General features: G+C 42.6%; 1 protein-coding gene across 1 annotated transcript in view; it reads left to right on the top strand.

The window, feature by feature from the left end:
* The window catches only part of tnfrsf21 (tumor necrosis factor receptor superfamily, member 21), a 43129-nt gene extending 19682 nt beyond the window's left edge, over nt 1–23447 (top strand). Inside the window, exons 4-6 of the mRNA XM_031877077.1 lie at nt 8463–8728; nt 17960–18236; nt 21034–23447. Coding sequence (XP_031732937.1) covers nt 8463–8728; nt 17960–18236; nt 21034–21263 — 773 coding nt within the window. The 3' untranslated portion in view covers nt 21264–23447. The remainder of the gene's footprint in view (nt 1–8462; nt 8729–17959; nt 18237–21033) is intronic.
* The last annotated feature ends 1377 nt before the right edge of the window (nt 23448–24824 follow it).

Raw genomic sequence — 24824 nt, 5'->3', positions numbered from 1 at the left:
ACATTCCCTTAAAGCTGCACTGATTATTCTTATCTTAATAGTGGACAAAATGACTAAATTTGAAAGGGATCAACCCACAGAGAATTATCACTCAACTCTGCAGTTCCTCTCTGCTCAACAGAGCGTTTTAGCATCTCTCAGCTTATTGTTTTGGTTTTCCCTGCCCACAACTTTACTTGTCTTTTTTTTAAATTAATAATGAGATCAAACCCACAGCTCAAATACACAGACAAAGATAATGATACTCATGCTCATCACCTCATTCTTAGTACTGTTGTTGTTGAGAGAAATGTGCAACCCAGAGGATTTTTCCTGGGAAAGACTCAGTATTTGTTCCTTCAGGCTGCCACTATGGGTCAATAATTGTGGAAACATGTCGAGCTGAAACCCATTGCTGTGTAAGGATCAGTGCTGACGCCTTCATGGCATTTAAAGACCCGTTTTTAAACTGACCTTTCGGTGTGTCACATTTTTTCTCCTAATTGAATGAGTTATTCTGCGCCCATGTGAATGCATTTACGTGGAGATGTATGTATGCACATGCAACTCAAATAGCCATTTTACACCGCTGTTTACTCTCTGGAGCATAAAACAAAACAGCTTCTTAATCCTTCCAAGGTGCGTGACTGGCTCAACTTGAAGGTTGTAATGCCCCTTTACTAGAGCAGTTAAAATTCTCAGGCAATAAAGGAAAAAAAAAGAAAGGGAAACGTCAAAGCACAGATCACACACATACAGTACTTGGCGTTTGCTCTGAGCCGGGTCAGGAAGTAGTGAACACTGCTAGTCCTCCACCGCACGGCCGAATGGGGCTTTCCAGGGCCACGCGCCAGATTTGTATTGCGCAGGAACTGAACAACCTATTTGTTTATCTGGAACAAGGGCGCAGCAGTCTAATGAAACAAAAAGGAATCACAAGAATGTTGTATAAAGGTTACCCTGTGGTCCTACATTTTTTTCGTCTTCAAACAACTATGGTGCTTTTATGTAGCTATTTTGCGATACAACAGACGATCATGGCCACTTTTATCAGTGATCGGCCAGGTGTGCAGAGGAGAAAAAGGCAGGATTTGATCTGTCTTAACTTGTTTGTACAACCAAAGTATGCCACCGCAAATGCCTTCAGGGAGAGAGTGTGGACATTTATTTATCTTGTCAAAACACATTATTTGGAGTGAGAGCGAGGAGGTGATAAGACGCACCCAAGAGGAGGCTATGACCACAAGCGTTTTGCAGCGCCTTCGAGCGTGGCTGTACAGAACAGATACAAACAGATTGGCCCGAAGCAAAATTAACCTTACTGGTGGTTTTACATTTTTCAGTATGAGATTGGAATCAATACAGTAAACATTTTATCAGCCCTTTGTTTTGGTCAAAGTTACTTTTGGTGGCTTGGTAATGCAATTGCAAGCAGGAACGGTTTCGATAGCCCTTGTTGTTGGTGGAGGAATCAGAAACTTGAGAATTGGCTGCTTAGATTGTTAAAAACTAGAAGTTAAATAGTAAGTAAAGGTGTACATAACTGGAATTAGGTTCTTTTTTGCTTCAGATTAGCCTCGAATTCTCATGAATACAAGGTAAAGATACAGCAATTACTTGAAATTATATCTTTTATTTAAAGTTTTAAAAGTAGATTTTTACACCTCAGTAAAATTGAATTGAAACCAGTGGCAGTCTTGAAGGTAGCACATCAATCCAAGACTTTATGGTCTTCTTTGGAGAATGTTAATGTAATGTTTAGTGAATGCACTTTGAACCAACCTTTGAGAGAACCTCAGATAGAGGCAGGCTTGGTGTGTTCACAAGGCGTACTATTCACAACATACTATATATTGCCAAAGTCAGATTCAGACTGGAGGAAAACATGAAGGAAAACAACATTCTACCTGTCCACCACCCTCCCTCGTTAAACATCCACACCATTAATAAAGCCAAGTTCCACATCCAAGTCTAGCGGGGAGCCTCATGTTAGAATATACTGCGCTGTGCAGTACTAAGGTGGGCCGAGGTAGCCTGCTCTTGGTTCAGCCTGGGTTTGATTGTGAAGAGCACAGTTTGAGGCAGGTTGTTGCCCGGTTGGAGGTACACCGCACTTGTTATGATCCCACAAAGCACACACACACGTTTCACCAATTTAATGTTGTGCGTTCCGAAAGTGGAAGAAATGTGAGATGACTATGTGATGTGACAAACAGAATGGTATTTGTGAGGATGCTGATGCACATGGCGCCCTGCTTTACATCATGTTACACGCAATAAGAAGGCGCTGGAGTGAGACGACTTGTTGGATCCATAGGTTTTTATTTTTTCTTCACGTTAATTTTTCATTCGCGTGTTTAATTTATATGATGTGTTGGACACTTATGCTGCAGCACCCATAAGCCACCGCTGCTGCTATAAAGAAACGTGTGTCGTTGTCATTGTAGTCATTAAAGAAAACTATCCTATCTTCCTATTACGGAAGCAATTCTGAAACTCATCAATGTGTCCTGTCCTATCTCAGACATCCTATCTTATCTTAACTAATGAAATCCTAACTACATCTGTAGATTCCATTCTTCACTCGGCGCGCGTCCTGTCATGCCTCTATCTATGTTTAGAATGTAGGACTACACGAGACTGCCTGTATCTGCAACCTTAGTCTGGAGGTCAGCCACAAACAAGTGCGTTTCTGATCTGTATGACCACCAGCAGAGCCCCATGCCTTCTTGTTGGCCTCTCCAAAGTCGATACGTGATCCGGGAAATTTAAAGCGTCATTATACTGTTTGAGTAGCCTTTCAATCATTATATTTCAGTGTTTATGATATACTGTGTGTGTGTGTGTGTGTGTGTGTGTGTGTGTGTGTGTGTGTGTGTATGTACATACACACACACACACACACCTTACAGTTCTTTTGAATTTCAGATACCTAACTTTGGAAAGTTGGGACGGTTATGTAAAAGACAAATTCTTGTCCGAAGATAAGACAAGGTTTTTTCCCCCCTAAATGCAGTTAGAAAACATGTTTTTGTAACAACAGACATCCTAAACCAAGAGAAGGATTTCAGAATTTGGAAGTTTCTGTAATGAGGCCTCAGGTGGGCAAAGTTGTCAAACTGATCCAAAATCTAGAACTGCATTGTTTCCAACCACTCAGTTTGCCCAAAAACATTCTTTTTTTTGGGAAGCAAAATAATGAATGAATAGGCTATAATAAGTCAAAGCGGTAAGTACACTTTCTTATCTTACAGTGGGGCTGTACCGAATAGTTAAAAACTTCATTTCCAGTGGCATTATCAGAGTGAGCCACTATAGTAAAGGAGTTCTTGGGGTCTTTGAGCGAGGGTAACATGGAACAAGCGGTTGACAGACAGACGGACAACAATAATGCTGACAGGTTTGACGAACTGTTGTGGCGAAGGCGAAGCTCAGTCAATCTATGGTACATTCCAAACTTCACCTGTGGTCATGCGCTTATGGTAATGATGGAAATAATGCCATTGTTGATGCAAGCGGCTGAAAGGTGTTTCTTTGGCAGAGTGGCTAGGCCACAGAGACCCTGAGAGATAGGGTGAGGAGCTTGGTTATCTGGATGGAACTTGGTGTTCCTTTTGCATCAAATGAAGCCATTTGAGAAGCGAGCCCCCAGACGTTCTTCTTTTTTGTCAGATTCATTCATTGCTGTCAGGATGAAAGGAAAATTTCAACAAATGTGACCAGAATGTTTTTGAAGCAGGTTACCAACCCTACCTTTTAAGATAATGAATAACTGTTATTCTGTGCCACTTATCTACAAAGATACATACAGTGTCCACTGAGAACGTTTTTGAGTGCTGACCTCCCTTTCTCATTATCTGCTGACTGAATGTCTCGTACCAGAAACTTTAGATCGTTACTTTTCCACATAAGTAAAGAAGACTACTGCTTGCCTATGTTTGGTGACGCAAAAAAAGACGCTTTACTCTTTAGTTTTAATGGACAGATGGAAAACGCAAATTAAGTGGTGTCACAGTAGAAGTCCTTATCACCTGCACTGCCAAACAAGATGTGTCATTGTCAACTAATCAGGATAGGACACAACACTTTGTTTTTCGTTAACATTTGTTGTGTTGGAAAGTAACACCAGTGTCTCATTCGGTGCTGTGTGCAAAAATGACACTCGCGTCGTGTAGCGCACCCTCAGGATAGCTCGCAGTACGTCCCCTCCAGGCAGCGGTATCCTGCTTCATATGACATTGTGATAAAACACGTCAGTTTGCATAAATACCAGCAACAAGCAGCTGTTTGACAGTTTTTTTCTGCTAATACACACGGATAATTCCCTATGCAAACACATAAACACATCCGCAGGCCGATGCACTGAATCATCACGAGACTTATATAGGTCATTTAAATGTGCTCAGCTCGCAGTGGCAGCGAGGCATGCAGAGCGGGGGGGGGGATTTCTCCTCTGTCGCCGTGTGTTATGGCAAGTGAAGTCAACAGGCTCCCTGCCAAGAAGGCCGGCACGCGAGGGCCTCTGGGTCCCTCCACGATTCATGAGAGTTCATTAATCTTGAGCTGGAGGAGGGGATTGTGTGTGTGTGTGTGTTCTTCAACACCTTTGAGTTTTTAAGCAATTTTGAGTGAGGACACTTTGCAAAATGAAGTCAAATGAAGTCAGCTTGAACTCCTACAAAGGGTCAGTTAAAGACCGGGGCTCTTCTGGTTTTGGGACATTTACTTTCAAGGTAAGGGTTAGTTGTCAGGTTAGTTTAGGATTATGACTTGGGTTGAGGGTTAAAAAAAGGATTAGGTTTAGGTTAAATGTTGAAGCTAACCATGTAGTAATGAGGGTTCAAGTTGGGATCAAGGATCGAGAAGAGGAGGATGAGTGTAAACGGTAGAGTTGTAGTGTGTGTGGCATATCGGGGTATTGTTTAAATGGGTGCCAACGCCATTGGGCCAGAGTAACGGGAGTGATTCCACTTCTTATGCAGTGCCACTTTTCATGTAATACCACCTATATAGTGGCACGGAAGTAACCACCAGTTCTGACAAGTGATGGTAGGGCCTTAAACCTGCATTCTCTCTAATGGCCATCAGGGGGCGACTCCTCTGTTTGTATAGAAGTCTATGAGAAAATGACTCTACTTCTCTCTTGATTTATTCCCTCAGTAAACATTGTAAACATGAGTTTATGGTCTCAATCTCTAGTTTCAAGTCTTCTTCAATACAGCATGATGTTCATATACTAACTTCTCTCTCGGCCTATGTGTGCTTCTCTGTGTGTATATATCCATGTACAGGCAATGTGTTTATGTTTCTGTCAAGTCATGAATTACCACCACTGGTTTACATCCATTTAATCTCTCTGAATCATCCTGGATTTATGTACTTAGCATGTTTTGCCCCAGTAGACATTAATCAGGGATCAACCTGATACTTATCAAAAGTGGTGTCATTAATTCTGTGCCGATGCTCTGGAAGTGTAACCTCCACGTAATAGGCTGCAGGACGCTTCAGTGAATTTACAGAACCAGAAAAAATTCAACAAATTGACCATTTTTCTGAGCTTTCCTACTGCGAAGACAGGCATCAACCAATCATGTTGTGCGAAATATTCAAAAACGTTTGCTACAGTACTTCATTAGGATTATAAAACAATAACACCGAGAGGCTCTGCGGTCCCGAACCAAGCCGGCAAACCATGGCTTATGCATACACGCACAGTGTCACACAAAACATCCGAGGCGCGACCTTTTTGCTTGACAAACGCACGAGTCAGCATTTATATTGCCAGCCAAGTTATTGTTGAGTCACGCAACAGTCAGCGAGGAAGTGGAGCAGAGAGTGCCCAAACAGGGAGCAGAGCGTCTGAGGGGGGAGAGCTGCTGCTGGAGAAAAATCAGTAGTCACAGCTCCAAGAGAAACGTCAAGTGGTGATGTGTGTGTGTGTCACGAGAGAGATCGTGAATGTCAAGTGTGAAGGTATTTGAGATGCATGAATTTACTGTGACACACTTACAGTAAGATTGACAGAAAAGTCCTTTCCAACACATTCTGCAACAATAACTTGCTAAAATAGCGCAGGATTTCCATGGCAACTTGCACCAGTAATCAGATACCTAAAAGAATGACCATCTTTTTTTAAAGACGTTGAGTTAACAAAGAGAAAAATTCAACCCAAGTGCAAAGTCCTCCTAATAGCGTCTTACTGCAGAACTCCAGGCTCCATCACCAGGACCTATCGTAGAAAAATATCCCATGTGTGTTAAATTAGACAATCAAATGTTTATCGCGCTTCCTTATCAATAGATAGTGTTTAAATGCAACTGTATTGTATTGCACAGCATATTGTTTCATCACGCTTATTGGTAATTAATAAAGAAGACTACTGAGCATATATTTAATGCAATGTATCGCGTCCATTACATAACCCACATCAATAACACGAAGGTAAACAATAGAACCTTCATATTTTGATGTGACTGCAACTTGTAAACTTGCAAAGTTGTGTAATGTAACGTTAAGCAGCAAATAACTTGTACTGACCTTTTGACTTTGTTGAGGTTCGCAAACATAAGCTAGCTATGCTAATATTGTCAGCAAACTAACGTTAGCACGACAACAGGAGAAAAATGCAAAAAGCTCATTATAATCATTTAAGCCAACGTTTTGCATTTACATTTTGTATTTATTATATATATATATATATATATATATATATATATTTTTTTTTTTACTGATTAATAGTAATTTATTTGCTCACATTGCACAGATAAGTAGCGTTTTGATGTTGGATGTTACAGTGATCAGATCCGTCATAACAAAAGTAAACCTTTTTTCCCATTTTTTAGATGGTTGTGTGTTCTTTGTACTATGACTAATGGGTTTTAAACAGCAGACCCCAGAAAAAAAGTTCCTTGACCCCAGAGGCTGATCATTGTCCGAACAATAGCCAGTGGGTTCCAAGAATTTTCTAGGACAGTTTTTCTATCGCAATATAGTTAATCATAACCCCTGTATACGTATCGGATTGCCAGATTCTTTCAAGTACCGAATGCAGTCTTCCCTGGTGTCCATGTTCTATATTTCTTCACGTATCCTTAACTGGTATGAGCACCAGATAAATAACAGCAAGTGTCGACAGGTCCAGTATTTGTTTATGACTGCTCCTGCACTGAACTTCCCGGTTACACAACAAAAACACTTGTGAGTCCATGTGAGCTCTGTCTACAGGCCCTGGTTTTCCGTAGAAGACCATGGTGTGTGCTTGAATTAACCAAATATGAAATCTAACAACAACAAAAAGAAACATGCTAATGATACTAATTCTAATAAGTTTCAAATTTGATTGATTCTCCACTGTGATCGACCCAACTTGACGTGTTTGGTGAAATCACAAACACTTTTGGGAATCAGACCGGCATTGGCTAAACAGCTGTCTGTCTTCAAGATTAATGACTCTGTCTATTTCCTACTTCCAACGACACAGCAGGTGTGTGTCCACATACTAAAGTAAGAGACTGCCTCAGCTGATCCAGAGGGATCAAAGACTAATGACATGCTGTCTGTTGCATGACAGTGTGTGGAAAGCGGAGGTGTTGGTTAAGAGGGGGATCTGTTGCACTGAGTGGATTCTTTGAGCTCCTCGAGTGCTACTGGCCTCATGACTAAGTTGGACACCCTGAAGAGGATCAACTTGCTCTTCTGCACAGCATGATGGGATGCTTCGTCATTAACGGACAATGCATATAGTCATATAACTCCTGCAAAACTGTGGCGCTAACAAATGCATTCCTCCACACACTAAAGAGCACGGGACTAAAGAGATGAAACACTAGTTGCACAAGCTGAGACAGTGTAATTCCAGACACACTCTCATTCACAGACCTTATAGAAGTTCAGTGTAATTGACGGAAAGAGAACAATGGTATATTGTGTGGCGGATAGCATGAGGGCTCCATTAGTTAGAAATGAGGCAATTGTTTGCTGCTGCATCCTGTTAGTTAGCACAGCATACAGCTACATTCTTCAATTAAGAGGAAATCCAGCAATCATCTGAGTCTCGTTTTTTTATACTGAATAGTGGTTCAACAAATGATCACAAGCCTTTCTTCTTTCAACCTTAAAGAGCGGGTTTATTATTATAATGGGGGGTTTTGTGAGTTTTTTTTAATCATTCTGTAATTTCCCAGTGTTCCTTATGTATTCAAATCCCAACATTTTGGTTGAAGTAGGTCTGTTTTAGCGTCAAATGCAATTTTCCCAAGCCCGTCTGAAAACCTTTCCCCACGTGACCCAACGTAGGTTTACGCATGGAGACGCTGCTACATATTTAGTATATATCCATCCTTATAGTCAATGTACCGGCAAGGAAACTAAGCAATTTTTTTGCTAAAGGCTGAGTGGGCGTTTCCATTTGAAAACCTTGGAAAAGAACCCAAATGTAGTCAACCTTTAAGCTTGCGTTCTCTAACTTTTCTTTCTCTGCTCAGGGGTGGATATCTTGAAGCTGGTGGCGGCCCATGTGGGCACCCAATGGATAGACATCTATCAGTCGCTGGCCAATGCCACGGAGAGGGAGGTGGCCGCCTTCTCAAACGGCTACTCGTCGGATCACGAACGGGCGTACGCCGCGCTGCAGCACTGGACCATCCGGGATGCCGACCCTAACCTGGCCAAGCTGATCAATGCCCTGCACAGACAGCGCCGCATCGACGTGGTGGAGAAGATCCGCTGTGTCATGGAGGACAACCCACAGGTAGGCCGGATGGATGTGTGGGCAAGACTGTTTAGAACCAGCTTGTATTCAGAAGTGTGGCAGGGGAATATCTTTGACCTCTCCCTGTGTACACATCTTTTCCCTCTTCAGCTCCGTCAACATCGCTGGCACAAGCTGTAGTACACGCTGTTCTTTGCATCTCCCTCCAACTGAAATCTAATCTGTGAGGAGAGCTGCGTGTCCCGCTGGAACCAGTCCCTGTGGTTTAGCTGCATTCCTCACTTTAAAGCAACGGCTCACTTTGGGAGAATGATTTGATGTTGAAGCAGTGATTACACTAAGTGTTGCAGCCGCTCTCTGCAAAAACTACAGAGTAATGGAAAATGCGTGTTGGGATGAGTGAGATCATGAGGGAGGAAGTGGTGTGACTTTGTCTGTTTGAGGACAGAATGGAACATTGGGACCCAATGGCCCCAATGGGACATTTGAATCAGTTTTTTTCTGTTATTAGTCCGTTTATTGAGATATACTACATTTCTCGTGAACATGTGTACTGTTAGTTAGCCACACACACCATCCAAGACACTCTGGGCACTAAACAGCAGACGGGGGTCGGCGACTACCCCCTGATGTGTTATCAGTAGCGGCCCCTCTACTGATACTGACCGTTACGAGTAGTGAGTGAGGAGTCAGCAAGCAGGCAATAACAAAGCTGTTTTGAGAAAGTGTGAGTCGCCGCAACCACGAGAGGTCCGAGAGTATGCAGCCATAACTGGCTGCCCAAAATATTATACAGTTTGCTGCAGCAGAATGCGAGATTAGCCGTGGAAAGACACATAGTTGCACACATTCACTCACGGACACACACGCATATGCAACTGAACCTTTTTTGCACCACGGTTTCATGTAAGACAATATTTTCACGGACCGGCCTTCAAGGTGTGGCGGAAAAACACGACGAAATAAAATGATACGATCGGCATGAAAACAAATATAAAATGCATTAATAAATACAACTCACAATAATGCTGAATCAGTGGGAGCCCTGAGCTTGTTTCTCTGCAACGAGACTGTCCCATCTGGGGGTAATAGGAGACAATGACACCCGAAGTCTGTTCCTGATGTCCAGTCGACTCCCTTTTCTTTTGATTGCCGTCACTGCAGAACATCCCGCTTCACAAAGAGGATGTTGGAAATGGAAGCAGGGTTTTCAGTGCTTTAGTGGCGATCTCAGGATATTCAGCCTTGAGTTTAATCCAAACACCAGCAGAGTTGTTGTCTCAAACATACTTTTAAGGCCACCGTCATTTACAATCTCCAGCAGCTGATCTTCCTCTGTCGCCACATATTCTGCAGAGCGGGCTTGGCGCGTCAGAATGACTCCTCATATTTAATTAGACTCCTGATATTGTCTGTTAAATGAAGCTTTCATTGTCTTGGAAGTTGTAGGCTCTTTTTCTGTCTCCTTAGTGGACCTTGTCCCCTTTGCAAAGACGCTCTCCAAAAGTAATTTACTAATTTTCGCTAGTTTGCGGGCTTAGTTTTTGAGGTAACGTATCACGTGAGCGAGACAAGCGTTTTGACATGTGTCAAGAGGCACAGGCGGATGAAATTGCGAGAGAATCCGGTCATTTTTCAAAATAAAACTTCTTTCAGAATCTGATAATCAATAAAACGGTAATAATATATGTATTCTTTCTGTGCGGCCCGGTACCAAATGATCCACGGCCCGGTACCGGTCCGCGGCCCGGTTGGGGACCACTGATTGAGAAAATGATGCTGAAATCATGTGGACGGAGATCGTTTAAGAAAAACGTATTATTGTGGATGTAGACTCAGGGAGCCGCAACAGAGGGGCTGAAGAGCCGCATGCCGCTCTCGAGCCGCAGGTTGCCGACCCCTGCTTTGGTTGATCAGTGATAGTGGTTGAACACACAAACCACGAACATTTAGACTTGGCTCCTCTATTAGTTGCATCTACAGGGGACGAGCTAGTTTCACAAACATAAATCTCATACTTTTCTTCCTCTGAAACCTGCGCACATGTGTTGACATGATGCAGCCTGGTGCATGTGTGTAGCAGGATGACTGCTATTGATTACACAACTCGCATGTCCAACCTCAGTCATGGGCCTTCTGGTATCAGCCTCATACTGTAATCTCCTCAGAACACAAACAAAAAGCCACAAACAAAGGGGATACACCGAATCCTTCATCACCATTTACTTACTTCTTACTCTCTATTAACTTTCCAGTGATTCATATCTTGGTGCCCTTGACTGCACTGTCCACGGTCAGCGATGCACAGTCACAGCCTTGTTTTGAAAAAGCTCCGGCTGTCTCAGTGTCTCAGCTCTTTAGTCATCCGTTGTAATTTGTCCTTTCATCGCAGCTTAATAATGAGCAGATCATCTCCGGCGATATTTGTCTCTCTTTGGATAAGATAGCAGATAATGAAAATGTTTGGCGAGGGGGAGGCATGGTGATTACGGAGAATTCAGTATGTTGAAAAGGGCCCCGTTGGAACAATATTCATACTTAATTAACTTGATTTAAGACGGACAGAAACACAGTATGGCCAATAGTATGTGGACACCCCATGTGTCTCACACAAGACGGTGTGTCTTGTGCAGTTTGGGGCTGTTTTTAATGGTTTGTGTTTGTCACAATGCCCACACGCACCAAGCCAACTCCATTAAGAAAAGGATTTTCCCAGTTTGGCGTTGAAGACCTTAAACTTTAACCACTATCCAACACATTTGGAATGAGCTAGAACACTGACTGAGAGCCGGGGCTCATCACCCAACATCGGCTTCCAAAATCTGATTTGAAAAGCCTTCCCAGAAGAGCGAGGGCTGTTATAGCATCAAATTACTGTCCATGGTTTTGGAATGACCCATTGAACTATTACAGTACACGTGGACGTAATTTTCAGGTGACCACCTACCATGTAGTGTGTGTTCTTATTTTGTTGAGAGATTTTCTGGTTATTTGCCTAATTTAACAGAAGGCAAACTGAAAATACCTAATAAATGACTGATTGCAAACTGAGGTTTTTTGGCATGACTGAATGAGGGTACTGATTCCCCAGATCAGCCAATCAGGAAGTAGTCTGTGAACCAGTTCCCAAACACAGACATATTTACTTAGAGAAACAAACCGTCACAAAGGGAGAGAACGAGCAAGACCTCATCGTTGGTGTTTGTTCATCCAAGTATGAAACACACAGTAGCTTCAGCTAGAGAGAGAGACAAAGTTGGGGGTAAAGTCTTTCTAGTTATGTCTTTTCACAGTCTCATACATTCTTGACGTGCAAATGTATCTTTTAAAATTCAAAGGGGATTAAAAAATCATTTGTCTCGCACCATTTACTGGCGTACAATTCATTTTTCTGAAATGGTCCACAAGAAGGGGCGGGAATGTCCCTATTAGGAATATAGAAATGGCAGCAAGTACTCAGGGACTGCTACAACTGCTCTGACCGATCTGGACCTGGTACCTAATTCAATCCTTGGTACCATCATTTCACAGAGTAGAAAAAAAACCATTCACTGTATCGATGGTATTCCCATTGGAACAACTGAGTGTCAGCTGGTTGATGGATGTTTCTATTGGTATCTCTGCTGCTGCAGACTGTAGAACAATAAGTGAGTCTGCAAAGCAGTCAGATCAAAAATAAAACCTTGAGTATGTGCAGTCCCCACAATTATACTGACCTGTATCCAAAATGTTTACCCAGTACCAATAGCACTGCTATCTGGTGTAGTGTATGTGACAAGAAGACTCATTTTACACTTGGAAAGCAACCAAATGTATTCTGAATAGTTGACAGGAAGTTGACTAATCTTAGTCTCTGTATACAAATAATTTTAGATTATAGTCGACTTCTTGTCAAGTAACAACAATACACGCTTTATTCATGCCATAAATACATGTTTAATAGCTGCCTGCTTGCTTTTCTAGTGTGATCTGTGTGTACAAATAAGTGATTAAAGAGAAGCCATGGTGTTTCACTTCGATAAGTCTTCTGAGTGTGGCTAATGAATGCATCATGTTAGAGACCGCAGCAGACCGAGCTGTCCTGGGGGAGGAGTGAAAACAATGAATCATCAAAGGGGAAACATGGTAATTGTTTTTCTTTGCTGTTCAGTCTTTTTGGTTAACATAAAGACATAAAGTCAAAATTGTTCGTGTAAGTCTTTCAAAATATCAGAAAAAGATTTAAAAGTGTGAAGAAATAATGGACCACCACAAGAACAGCTATAGAAATATCATATTTGCTGTTGAAGTGAATGAGTCAATGCTGCCTTCATGATCCATCTCACTACCATTATTTAAATTCATCAGCCAAGTCATTGGATTATTATGAGAATGTATAAAATGTATAGTCGTGATGTTTTTTGGTGTTTCTCGTCAAACCCGGAGTTTAGCACAGCCGGAAGTGGGGACTGACCTGGCAGCAACCTCCAGGTCTGAAAAGCCTTAAACATGCATTCGTTCTAATGTCCAGCAGAGGGCGACCCCCATTGGTTGCTAAAAATAAGTCTGATTGTATAGAAGTCTATGAGAAAATGACTCTACTTCTCACTTGATTTATTCCCTCAGTAAACATTGTAAACATGAGTTTATGGTCTCAATCTCTAGTTTCAAGTCTTCTTAAATACAGCATGATGTTCATTTAGTAAATGATGCTCCATTTAGAGTCAAACAGACCATAAAGCAGGGGATGATTTAGGGCGGGGCTACAAAAACCAAGATGGCGATGATCAAAAACCTAGATGATGACAATAAAAAAACAAGATGGTGATGACCAAGTAAAATGACACGAGAGGATGGAGCTAGAAAGTGAGTTTGGTTTTCAATGAGTACATTATTCACAGGACACACGGATACACACAAGCAGGAAGTGATGCGCCTCCTTCTCTTTCTACGCCTTTCTCTGAGAGGGGAATTCACAACAAACTACAACACACAGGAGTCATTATCCCTTCCTGCCACAATGATGCACAATCAAGTGCAATTTCTTCCATAATTGGGTGTTTATGACTCGGGTCCTATTAGACGGCTTTCAGTCCCTTCCATAAACAGCCCCATAAGCGGATGAAATGAAACCACATCCATTACTTTCTGGAGAAAAGGACAAAATTCCCAGAAACTGCATTGATTCTTTTAAAAGTCAGAGAGATTATCTGCACGTGTTTGTGAGTATGTTAGACATTTGAATATGCATTAATAAGAGGGCTTATCCATTCGAAGATGTACTTAAAATGTCATAGATGAATTAGTGGTAAAGGCTGAATGTACGGTGACATCATAGATTCTATCAAAGTTGGGTTGATGCTGTGTTGGGACAAGTTCCTGACTTAGCTACTTCTTAGTTAATAGCTCATCTGTTTAGAGTAATTACAGCTGAGTGAGATACTTTTTTTTGGATCTCATTAATCAACACATCTCTAGTGTGTGTGTATGTGTGCGTGTGTGAATGTGTGTGTCTGTCCCCTGTGCCCTTCACTCTGCAGTACTCTGCCAACTCTAACAGTGGGGCTGGCTGGCTCAGTCTGTATGTGTGTGTGTGTATGTGTGTGTGTGTGTGTGTATATGTGTGTGTGCGTTTAAGTCCCTGTCCCCAGCAGGCATTGTGTTGTGCTGACAGGAGCAGTCAGCAACTCAGGCTGATCTTTTTCTCTCACACACGCACACACACACACACACACACACCAGCCTGGGAGCTTTCTGGAACAGCGGTGCCGTTCTTCCTCGCAGTGACCCCTCAGCGCTCCAGCTCCGTCCTCGGTAGCTCGGCAAAGAGCCGCTGAAGGCTGCCAGCGTGAGGAAACCAGATTCCAATGCGGTGTGAGAGGCCCTCAGACAGAGTGGCAGATGTACGCAAAGTGCTCTACCAGAGGGGGGAGCGGGTCAGAGTTTGTCACTGGTGGTGTGATCTATTGTATGGCAATGACTGCATCGCCCATGTATATGGGAAGGCGTGTAAGTAGCAGGGCTTTAAGGACGCGTTTTAGGCTTTTTGCATGTCATTGCACACCACGTTGTTTCCGTGAATCTGCCGCAGTTGGGTTTTGGCAACAAACATGGGCAAAAACATCATGGTTGGGCTAAAAGTAAGCATGTAAAGTAAGATAAGCGAAAAACAATGTGGCATCACTAACTTCAAAATAACTCAGGAACACTTTGGGACCAGTCTCCTGGTTGAAAGTCCTGTGTTTGTTTTATCAAATAAGTAGTCTTTTTCCCTTTGGCTCTGAGCATAGCATTCCCCCGCTCATGTGTTTACATTGCAGTCAGTACAGACTACGTGACATGTATGCCGCAGTTATTGCACGCTAAATGACTTACAAATTGTTGTGTTATTTGCACGCCAATTGGTGAGCGACACAAACCTTATTTGCAAAGCGTCAGAAAAACAACAAACCAAAAAGAAAACTTCTCTCTAGGATATCCGTATAACCCAGTACCAAGTAGTATCAAATCTCCTCTTGACATTTTGTATGCTTTTGCTGGCAGCGAATCACCACAATTGTCAATGACCGACTACCGCATAAGCTACAACCCATACAGGGATAGAATGCCGGCACACGGCTCTGCAAACAGGGATTTATGAGTGGGCGGCTGGCAGCTACTGGCATCGTCATTTTTTTAAACAATACCCAGCCCTACTTCTACCTCAACCCTAATAGAGAGGACGTGTCAGCATTGAAAAGTGCTTTATTCATCTTTATTCCTTGATGTTTAACCACTTGGCAACCTCCGGTTTTGCCGATTGAAGTCAATGCAGAAGTGTCTTAAACCTTACATTCTCTCTACTAACCAGCAGGGGGCGACTCCTCTGATTGTATAGAAGTCTATGAGAAAATGACTCTACTTCTCTCTTGATTTATTACCTCAGTAAACATTGTAAACATGAGTTTATGGTCTCAATCTCTAGTTTCAAGTCTTCTTCAATACAGCATGATGTTCATTTAGTAAACTATGGTCCATTTAGAGTCAAACAGACCATAAAGCATGGGATGATTTAGGGCGGGGCTACTGTGATTGACAGGTTGCTGCCGCTACCAGAGCCGTATACAGCATCTCTACTCCTCCGCACTCCAAACATGGGGACATCTGTTCATTGGTCACAAAAAAAACAACATGGCGACAGCCGTAAAAAAAAAAAAAATCTTTTTAAAACGTATTTTTTCCCACAATCAACCAAATAAAGTAACCAAATAGGTACATTTTGAAAAAATGTAAGTAAATTTCACTACTTTTTGAGCCAAATCTGCAAAGAACTAGCAATAAATTTAGATCTGAGCCACAAAGTTGAATATCAGGTTGTATAATTTGGCCTGCTATTATGTTCCAGTTACATGTGCTGCCGTGTGAAAGCCTGCGTGTCTTTTGTGACGGTGTGGGTACGTGTCTGTGTATGTATGTATGCACGCCTTTGTCAGCTGGACACAGCTTGTTGTGTCACGCTGCAGCCCAGTGACCCAGACATTATGGAATAAAGAAATAAAAAGCACCAGAGAAAGAGAACTGGTGTTTCTGTGTCACGTCCCGCTGGAGCTAATTCATCAGGCCTGATGTTGAGCTGAGCAGAAATCCTCCACAGCATGAAGATGGATTCATCATCATGAGGAAAGAACGTTTATTTTTCTTTGTTGGTTCTGTTTTCCATTTCCAGTGTTTGCAGCCAATGAAATGACCTCTCTGCTGCTGCGACCGTTAGGCCAGACTGGGCTCACACTGAGGGAACCGAGACGAGCTCTCATGATCTCATCCGCAAACCAGTCGCTACTGGTTCAGACCACAGGTTCATTACCACACCAAAGAGGGAGAGAGAGAGAGAGCGGGGGGAGAGGAGGGGTTGCAACAATAGAGGAAGGAGAGAGAAAAAGAGAGGCTGACGAAGCGATAGGGAGGGAAACTGAAACAAAATGGGACAAAGGGAGAGAAAAAAGAGGGGGAGGAAAAGATGAGGGAGGAAGAATAATGATGGAGGAGGCATAGATGGATGAGAAAGAAAGAAACAGTGATTAAATTGAAGGGGTAAAGAAAGGTTTAACTACAAAGAAAGAGTTAGAAGAATAGATGAGTGCACAAATATGAAAGGATGTGGAGCTAAACAGATAAAAATGTACTGAGAAATATTTAGGTTTTTTTTAATGAGATAAAGAAGAAAAGATGACTTGAGTCTTTTTTTTGAATGATGATTAAGTTCAGTCGCACTTGTTTTAACAAATGAATACAAAATTCAAAAAAGCATTCATGATGTTTGTAAATTGAATATATTTTTATTCCGTAATGCCATTACATTTGGTAAAGAGCGCATTATGACTTGTTTTGAATTCGAAACTCAAAGTTTGGGGACTTGGGGCCTGCCTCTGGACTTGCCTGTCTTAACTTGTGACATGACTGGGGACTTGCCCAGCTTAGCATTTCCATTTCTTAACTGTGGCCGACATTTTGGCAGGCAACAAGTGTGCAACAAGTGTGCAACAAGTGTGTCTGCTTCAGGTGTCAGACACTGTTAGTATATCAAGTGACCTGGAGTGCTTTTGGAGACTCGCTCCCACATGTCCCACATGTTTTTACCCGACAAGGCATTTCTGGTCGCCAAGACATGTGATGGTTCTCAGAGGAGAGACTGTGGTTTGTTAGCAGTGGCCTGTGTGAGTATCAGCCGTTTCTTTCCATCTTCACACTCATTCAGGCGTCTTGCACTCATAGAAAGCTGTGCGACAGCAGTTCAAACATGGACGTGTGGATGCTGACTGACCTCATGTGGTCCCTCCGGGTGTTGTTGCTAAAAGAAAACCATTTTTTTGCATTTCCTCATGTCTCATATTGTAATAGCAATAAGAATGCATTTAAATTATGTGATAAAAGAACACTGCAATCTGTAGCCACAATTTATGGGATATTTTATACAAATTTGTAGAAAATTTGTTTATACAAATGTCAATGTGCCAGCGTGTTTTACTTTAAAGATCCCTATAGATTTGATAGATGTGTAACTGGGGTTAATCAGGGCCGATGATTGTATTACTAAGATTATAATTGTTTGTTATTGTAATAAGAGAGTTGAGAATGAGGGCGATGAAGAAATGAAGAGATACAGGACAAGGATGTGGAATTGTGCCCAGTGGGCAGCAAATACCAGCCTGTGTATCTGTGTGTGTGTGATTATTGGTTCGTCACACGCTCATGTTTATTTTCTCCTCTTGTCCTCACTCTCCACTCCTCCCATCTTTCTGTTTCTATCTACAGTTTGACATCAACCAGCTGATGACCTCAGTGAATGTAAGCCAAAGACTCAGTCCCATCCACAAGCCGCTGGAGTCCCCCAGCAGCGTCGGCAGCGGCGGTAGCGTCGCCAGGGCCAGCGGCGGTAGCGTCGCCGGGGCCAGCAGCATGGGCGTGGAGCAGTCGCCGCTGGACCGCACCAAGGGCTTCTTCCCCGACGAATCAGAGCCCCTGCTCCGCTGTGACTCCACCTCCAGCAAAGATTCCGCCCTCAGCAGGAACGGCTCCTTCATTACCAAAGGTGAGAGAGTTATCCGTGAAACAGTGTCAGTGCCCAGAAACCAGGGCCACTCTTTTGGTATGACTGTACTGTTAGCATAGTTTAAAAAGTACACCTTTATCAACCATGACTGCAATTACAACTGAGATTGTAACATTCGGGAAGTGCCTTACATCTTACATGAAAATCGCCATCAGAGGAATAGAGCGTCTTGTTTGAGACGCATCAGGCTTTAAACTAACTCCAATTTACACCCTTCCGCCTCACTACTCGACGGTCAGATCAACTGACGTGGTGTAAAGAATGTGAATGTCCGAGCATCGAGGTTGGATGGGTCAAACAAACTGTGTCTCATTTGAAACCAAAAAGTTAACGTTGACTTATTTTACTGCACTTTTGTTACGTCACTTCCATACTTTACTAACACCAGTTACGCAACGCACTTACTTATTTCAACCCGAACCAAGATCTTTTCCTAAACCTAACCAAGTAGTTGTGTTGCGTAAGTAAACCTAAAAAACGAAGTACCTACCGTTAGAAGTTTATCTTTTAAAAGACACTGTATTCATACAACGAGTGGAAACTGTATGTTTTCTGGGAACACGGAAGTTAAATTTGAAAAGACACCATGACACGTCCAAAACTGATGCTAAAGGGGTATCTAGAGCGTCATAAATTGAATCGTGAGGCCAAGCGTCGGCATTCGATGAGTTGTCAGTGGGATTGTGTTGCTAGCAGTAACCACAGATTCTTACCACTTTAAGAAAGTCTTTCTATGATAGAATACTATCTATCTGACTCCAGTTTTGCTGTGTGGTGAAAACATATTAATTTATGAATATGCAATATAGAAGCACACAACTTGAAACAGTGAAGATTGTAACACAGGGTCCTTCTTCATGAAAGGGCCCCTGGCGCTCAGGAGCAGCTTGCTTTGTTTGTTATCCCACAGTCGACACATAGATAGAATAGAAATGTTCCATGCTGAGGCAAGTCTGCGTTTTATGTCTGACGGAACCAAAAAGATGATAAAGGAAAAGTTTCATTGTGTCTCTGTTACATCTTCACTGAGTGAAGACTAATAGGGTTGCTTCTATTTTCACATCAACCTCTTGCTTAATGGAGCTGTAGCATTTCCATTTCTTAACTGTGGCCGACATTTTGGCAGTGTGCAACAAGTGTGTTTTTAAATGCTTCAGGTGTCAGACACTGTTAGTATATCAAGTGACCTGGAGTGTTTTTGGAGACTCGCTCCCACATGTCCCACATGTTTTTACCCGACAAGGCATTTCTGGTCGCCAAGACATGTGATGGTTCTCAGAGGAGAGACTGTGGTTTGTTAGCAGTGGCCTGTGTGAGTATCAGCCGTTTCTTTCCATCTTCACACTCATTCAGGCGTCTTGCACTCATAGAAAGCTGTGCGACAGCAGTTCAAACATGGACGTGTGGATGCTGACTGACCTCATGTGGTCCCTCCGGGTGTTGTTGCTAAAAGAAAACCATTTTTTTGCATTTCCTCATGTCTCATATTGTAATAGCAATAAGAATGCATTTAAATTATGTGATAAAAGAACACTGCAATCTGTAGCCTCAATTTATGGGATGTTTATACAAATGTCAATATGCCAGCGTGTTTTACTTTAAAGATCCTTATAGATTTGATAGATGTGTGACTGGGGTTAATCAGGGCCGATGATTGTATTACTGATTATAATTGTTTGTTATTGACTTCTATTAGTTCTTGCCAACTGCTAACAGTCATGATGAACTTTGTACACATGTTCCTACTGTTTGCTAGCTGGCAGTTATCCAGCTCGTCAGCAAGGTCACCAACGTAACAATAAGTTCACACAGACTATTCACAAGATGTATTTGTACCATCCACTCCTGGCTTGACTTGGGACCACACGGCTTCAACATAAGTGGATGGTGAAGCAAAGCTAACAAGCTACTATAGCATCCCCCTTCTTGGACTCTCCGTCAGTTCAGTCAAAGGTCAGCGATGTAACGGCAGCTTGCTATTGGCCAGACAGGCCAATCCACTGTTCAGATTGACTACATCTGAATTGATTTTTGTTTTTTTAAATGTTGGTGTGACCAGGCCTTCAAAGCTCAGATTTGTTACATATCATTAAACCTGCATTTTGGCCCACTTGGAGGAAAAATTCACTTTTCTCTGCTTTAGTTTTTAACTAACTCTTCAGATAATTATCTGGCTCTTTTGCAGCTAAATTCTCCACAATGCTCAGCAACTAGTGAGTTGATAATTGTCTGCTGCTTGGTGCTTGAAAGGTAGCGCACAGTGGTTTTATTCGAGCTTTCTTGATGAAAACTGCCTGTTGCATCTGAAAACAGTGACAAACTAGAAAAGAGCAGTAGAGCACAGATCTGTGTGTCTGCAAAGACCACTGCTGTAAAGTCTGATTGAATGAATGAATGCAAGTCAGTCAGTTTTCCAAAAGTGTGAATCCCTGCTACCACGAGAGGTCCTTGAGCAAACAGTCATAAATTAGCACAAATTATATTAGGCTGATGGGTTTTGGGCTATTACGCGAGGACAGACAGACCCACACATGCACGCACACACGGCCGAAAACATGACAGCTGTGAGAATGAACCAAAACAGTAAAACCAAAACAATGATCTCTAAGATGCTAAAATGCTTTGTAGAGCTGAGGTAGACAACAGAATTGAGCGTGGGTTTATCACCACGAGTGAACCCCTGTCACATAGTCTTATGATCCATTGTTAATATGAATATATTGATTAGATTAGCTTTAATCCCAATAACCGTTCACCCTCTCCGTTTCCCCTTCAGAGAAGAAAGACACCGTGCTCCGGCAGGTGCGTCTGGACCCGTGCGACCTGCAGCCCATCTTCGACGACATGCTGCACATCCTGAACCCGGAGGAGCTGCACGTCATCGAGGAGATCCCGGCTGCCGAGGACCGGCTGGACCAGCTGTTTGAGATCGCGGGGGTCAAGAGTCAGGAGGCCAGCCAGACACTGCTTGACTCGGTCTACAGCCACCTCCCCGACCTGTTATAGTGCAAGGAAGGAGGAAAAAAACAAGCTGAACAAGCTGAATCGGCACAGGAGTAAAACAAGGAGTTTCTCTGTGGGAGGGATGACTCAGATCTGATGGAGTCTGACATTTCACATTGTCACGTAATTTGAGCTAGGTGTCGTAGATGAGGTGGTGATCTATTCCCCTCAATGACTCATTCAAATCTCTGCTGGTACTTTACTCCTCTTTACCCTCCTCTTCAGTTGTCTTGTGTGTACACACTATTCCTTCAAAACACCAGGATACAGGGTCAACCCTCAATGTGATTAAAGCACACCGAGTGTCACACCAGGAAGTACTTGTGTACTATGTGTACAGCCTTGTTTAAGGTAGTGTTAAGAGAGCATTTTGACCAGAACAATTAGGCTCAAGGGCAGCCAAACTTAGTTTCTACATCTCAACTGGCCAATGCCTTCACCTTTTAAAGGGTTTTACTGGTGTTTTTTGTCAGTCGTGCCAATCGTCCTGGCTTGACATGATTTCAGTGTTGAAACAAAAACAAAAAATTTATCTAATTTAACATGGTGGTTATTGCTAAATGACTGCAATGAAGGAAACTACACACAGACAATGGTAAATAAGCTATAACTCTAAATGGCACTGGTAATATTCTTAGGGTTTTAAAGGGTTTAGGAATCTTGTAAACCATATTCACAGATATTTTGCCCAGGTATGATTTGGAGGAGCTGGTCCCTTTTCTCAGCCCCTCATTTTTTTATTTTTTTATTTTTTTTTGCCTGTACCTGGAGCAAAATCATCTGTGGGTCATTTTAGCTGGTAACCTACCAGACCAGCAGGGGGCAGTGTCAGATTAGAGGGCTGACCTGCTGCTCTGGAACCAAAACCATATTTTAAAAAAAATACTGGATTAAACATCAAAGTAATCCAATATTACATTAGTCTAGTAATATTCACCTCATCTAATATTATGATTTATGGCTTTGCCTTTGAACTTTATGTTTTTGGACAAAGGGGTCCAAAACTATCACTGAACTGAACAGGAAGGGAGCAGCGTTTACCGCCACTGCCTTTGCTTCTCTGGAACCAAAGCCATATATCTAAAAACGGTTTAGATACGTTGCTTTGGAAGCTCTGTCGCTGTTGGACTCAAGGACAGGAGAGAATAAATACTTCTACCAGTACGCACATCCAGATCTCTGCTAGCTAGCCCCGTTTGCCTCAACAAATGTAGCGTTGATAAAGTGTTCTTGATACATTTCGGAGCTTAATGTACGGCTGAGTATTTCAGTGCTTTTTTTCATGCGTGATATGTTGCGGATATGTATGGATATTAAAATCTAACAATGATGCACTAATTCTATTTTCTAGACTGAGGCTGACTGTATTTTTCCTTAATTTTCACAGTCTTTTATTCTGAAATGCAGATGACTAACATTTTATTTTGTTATGTTTTCTACATTTAGTTTGATTATTACGTTATTGTAGCACCTCTTTGTTATCATTTTGACTTCATTGTATCTGGTGTTTTCGCTGGCATTCAGATGTATTTCCCCCCCTCGCTTGGCTTGATGATGATGACCTGGCCGGGATGTAAGTTATGCATTACTCCATACTTGAAGTCTACTTGTGTTACTTGATTGAAATGAGGTAGAAATAATGTCTTCTTTCAGTTCCTTCGAAGTTCCAAGTTCTTAAAATAATAATAAAAGTGAAAAGCACCACCAAAAAAACTCGTCGCTGTTTGGAGAGGACTTTGCAGGCGCCATGAGAGCAGCAAATGATGGACTCTGTTTTCACCAAACCAGTTACTATTGAAGCTCCCGTGGTGCTAGATGTGAACTCTCACCGGTTGGCCTGTTGCAGGGGGTCTTAACCCCGGACTGACTATTTCAAGTATTCCAGACAGAGCGAAGGAGAATGAAGGTTGTGTTGCTGTGGATTGTGAGATGTTGAAAATGATGATGGTGATGTTGGGGATGAGAATGTGTGAGCTTGCTCTCCTTGACGCTGTGGAGACTCAAACTGCAGGGTGTGAGCTTTTTTTTTTTCCTTTTATCTTCTAAGGAAGTCTGACAGCATGAAGATGAGGTGTGAAACGCACATGTGGCTCGAGTGGATGATTTCATTACTGTGTGTAACCAGTATGTTTACTACTATGTAACCTCTTAAATTCAACCAATTAAAGCTCAAAGCATTTGTCATAACTGTGTGTGTGGTTGTCACTCATTCAGATTGTTAACAGTACTATAAATGTAAAATGTAAGTTTAATGTAAAGTAATGTAAAGTGTCAGGTGTATTTAAATAAAGAATCAGAAGGGATGTGCAGGGGAGTGTACCTGAAGGAAATTTTCCTGGGGATGACAGCGTCAGTGGGGGTCCCGGGATTTGTTGATGAGCCCCACAGCAGATGAGGAAAAAACTTCTCATGTGGCGTGAGGTCTTGGTCCTGATGGACCGCAGCCTCCTGCCAGATGGAAGGGGCTCAAACAGTTTATGTCCAGGGTGAGAGGGGTCGGCTACAATCTTTCTTGTTCGCTTCAGGGTCCTTGAAGCGAACAAGTCTTGGAGGGACGGCAGATTGCAGCCAATCACCCTCTCAGCAGAGCGAATGTTGCGCTGCAGCGTACCAGACCATGATGGAGGAGCAGAGGATGGACTCAATGATGGCTGTGTAGAAGTGCACCATCATTGTCTTTGGCAGGTTGAATTTCTTCAGCTGCCTCAGGAAGTACATCCTCTGCTGAGCCTTCTTGGTGATGGAGCTGATGTTCAGCTCCCACTTGAGGTCCTGGGTTATGATGGAGCCTAGGAAGCGGAAGGACTCCACAGCGTCAACGGGGGAGTCACACAGGGTGATAGGGGCTGGTGGGGCTGCATTCTTCCTGAAATCCACAACCATCTCCACTGTCTTTAGAGCGTTGAGCTCTACGTTGTTCAGACCGCACCAGGCCACCAGATGGTCAGTCTCCCACCTGTAGGCGGACTCAACCCCACCAGAGATGAGTCCAATGAGGGTGGTGTCATCCGCGAACTTCAGAGCTTGACGGACTGGTGACTGGAGGTGCAGCTGTTTGTGTACAGGGAGAAGAGCAGAGGGGACATGGATGAGCTTAATATGTGCGTCCACCACGAAAAAGGATTCTAACTGATTTTCAACTTGCATTCTTTTTTTCCCTGAGCGACACGAAAAAAAACCAGACAATTCGTGTCCATGTACACAAAACCAATACATTGTTGTTTCACGACCTGCCATGTCACTGGGCTGGTATTTCCTGCAGCAGAGGCGAGATAGGCATCAGTCCAGGAATTGGTACCTTATACTACCATAGACTGTATCTAAGAAGTGGACGTAGTCAAACATTGGTTGGTGAACTACGGTTTTGAAGCCTAGAGTTCAGCATTTTAGTCGTCGGCACTTTGGTTTCTGTTGCTGTGGTCATAAATGGGGCTAGCCTTTTTTATTTTTAAATGTCCACCCTTTTATACTGGATGTGCACTACCTGGTGGTTCCAAATATCATCTATACACGGTGTTAAGCACAGACATTCCTAAGATGAAATGCATAGTTACACAAAACAAA

The sequence above is a fragment of the Anarrhichthys ocellatus genome, unplaced genomic scaffold (assembly GCF_004355925.1).
Source record: "Anarrhichthys ocellatus isolate YVR2014 unplaced genomic scaffold, GSC_Weel_1.0 scaffold125, whole genome shotgun sequence".
NCBI classification, from domain to species: Eukaryota; Metazoa; Chordata; class Actinopteri; order Perciformes; family Anarhichadidae; genus Anarrhichthys; species Anarrhichthys ocellatus.
The sequence above is the reverse complement of the archived record's forward strand: the minus strand, read 5'-3'. Positions and strand labels throughout refer to the sequence as shown.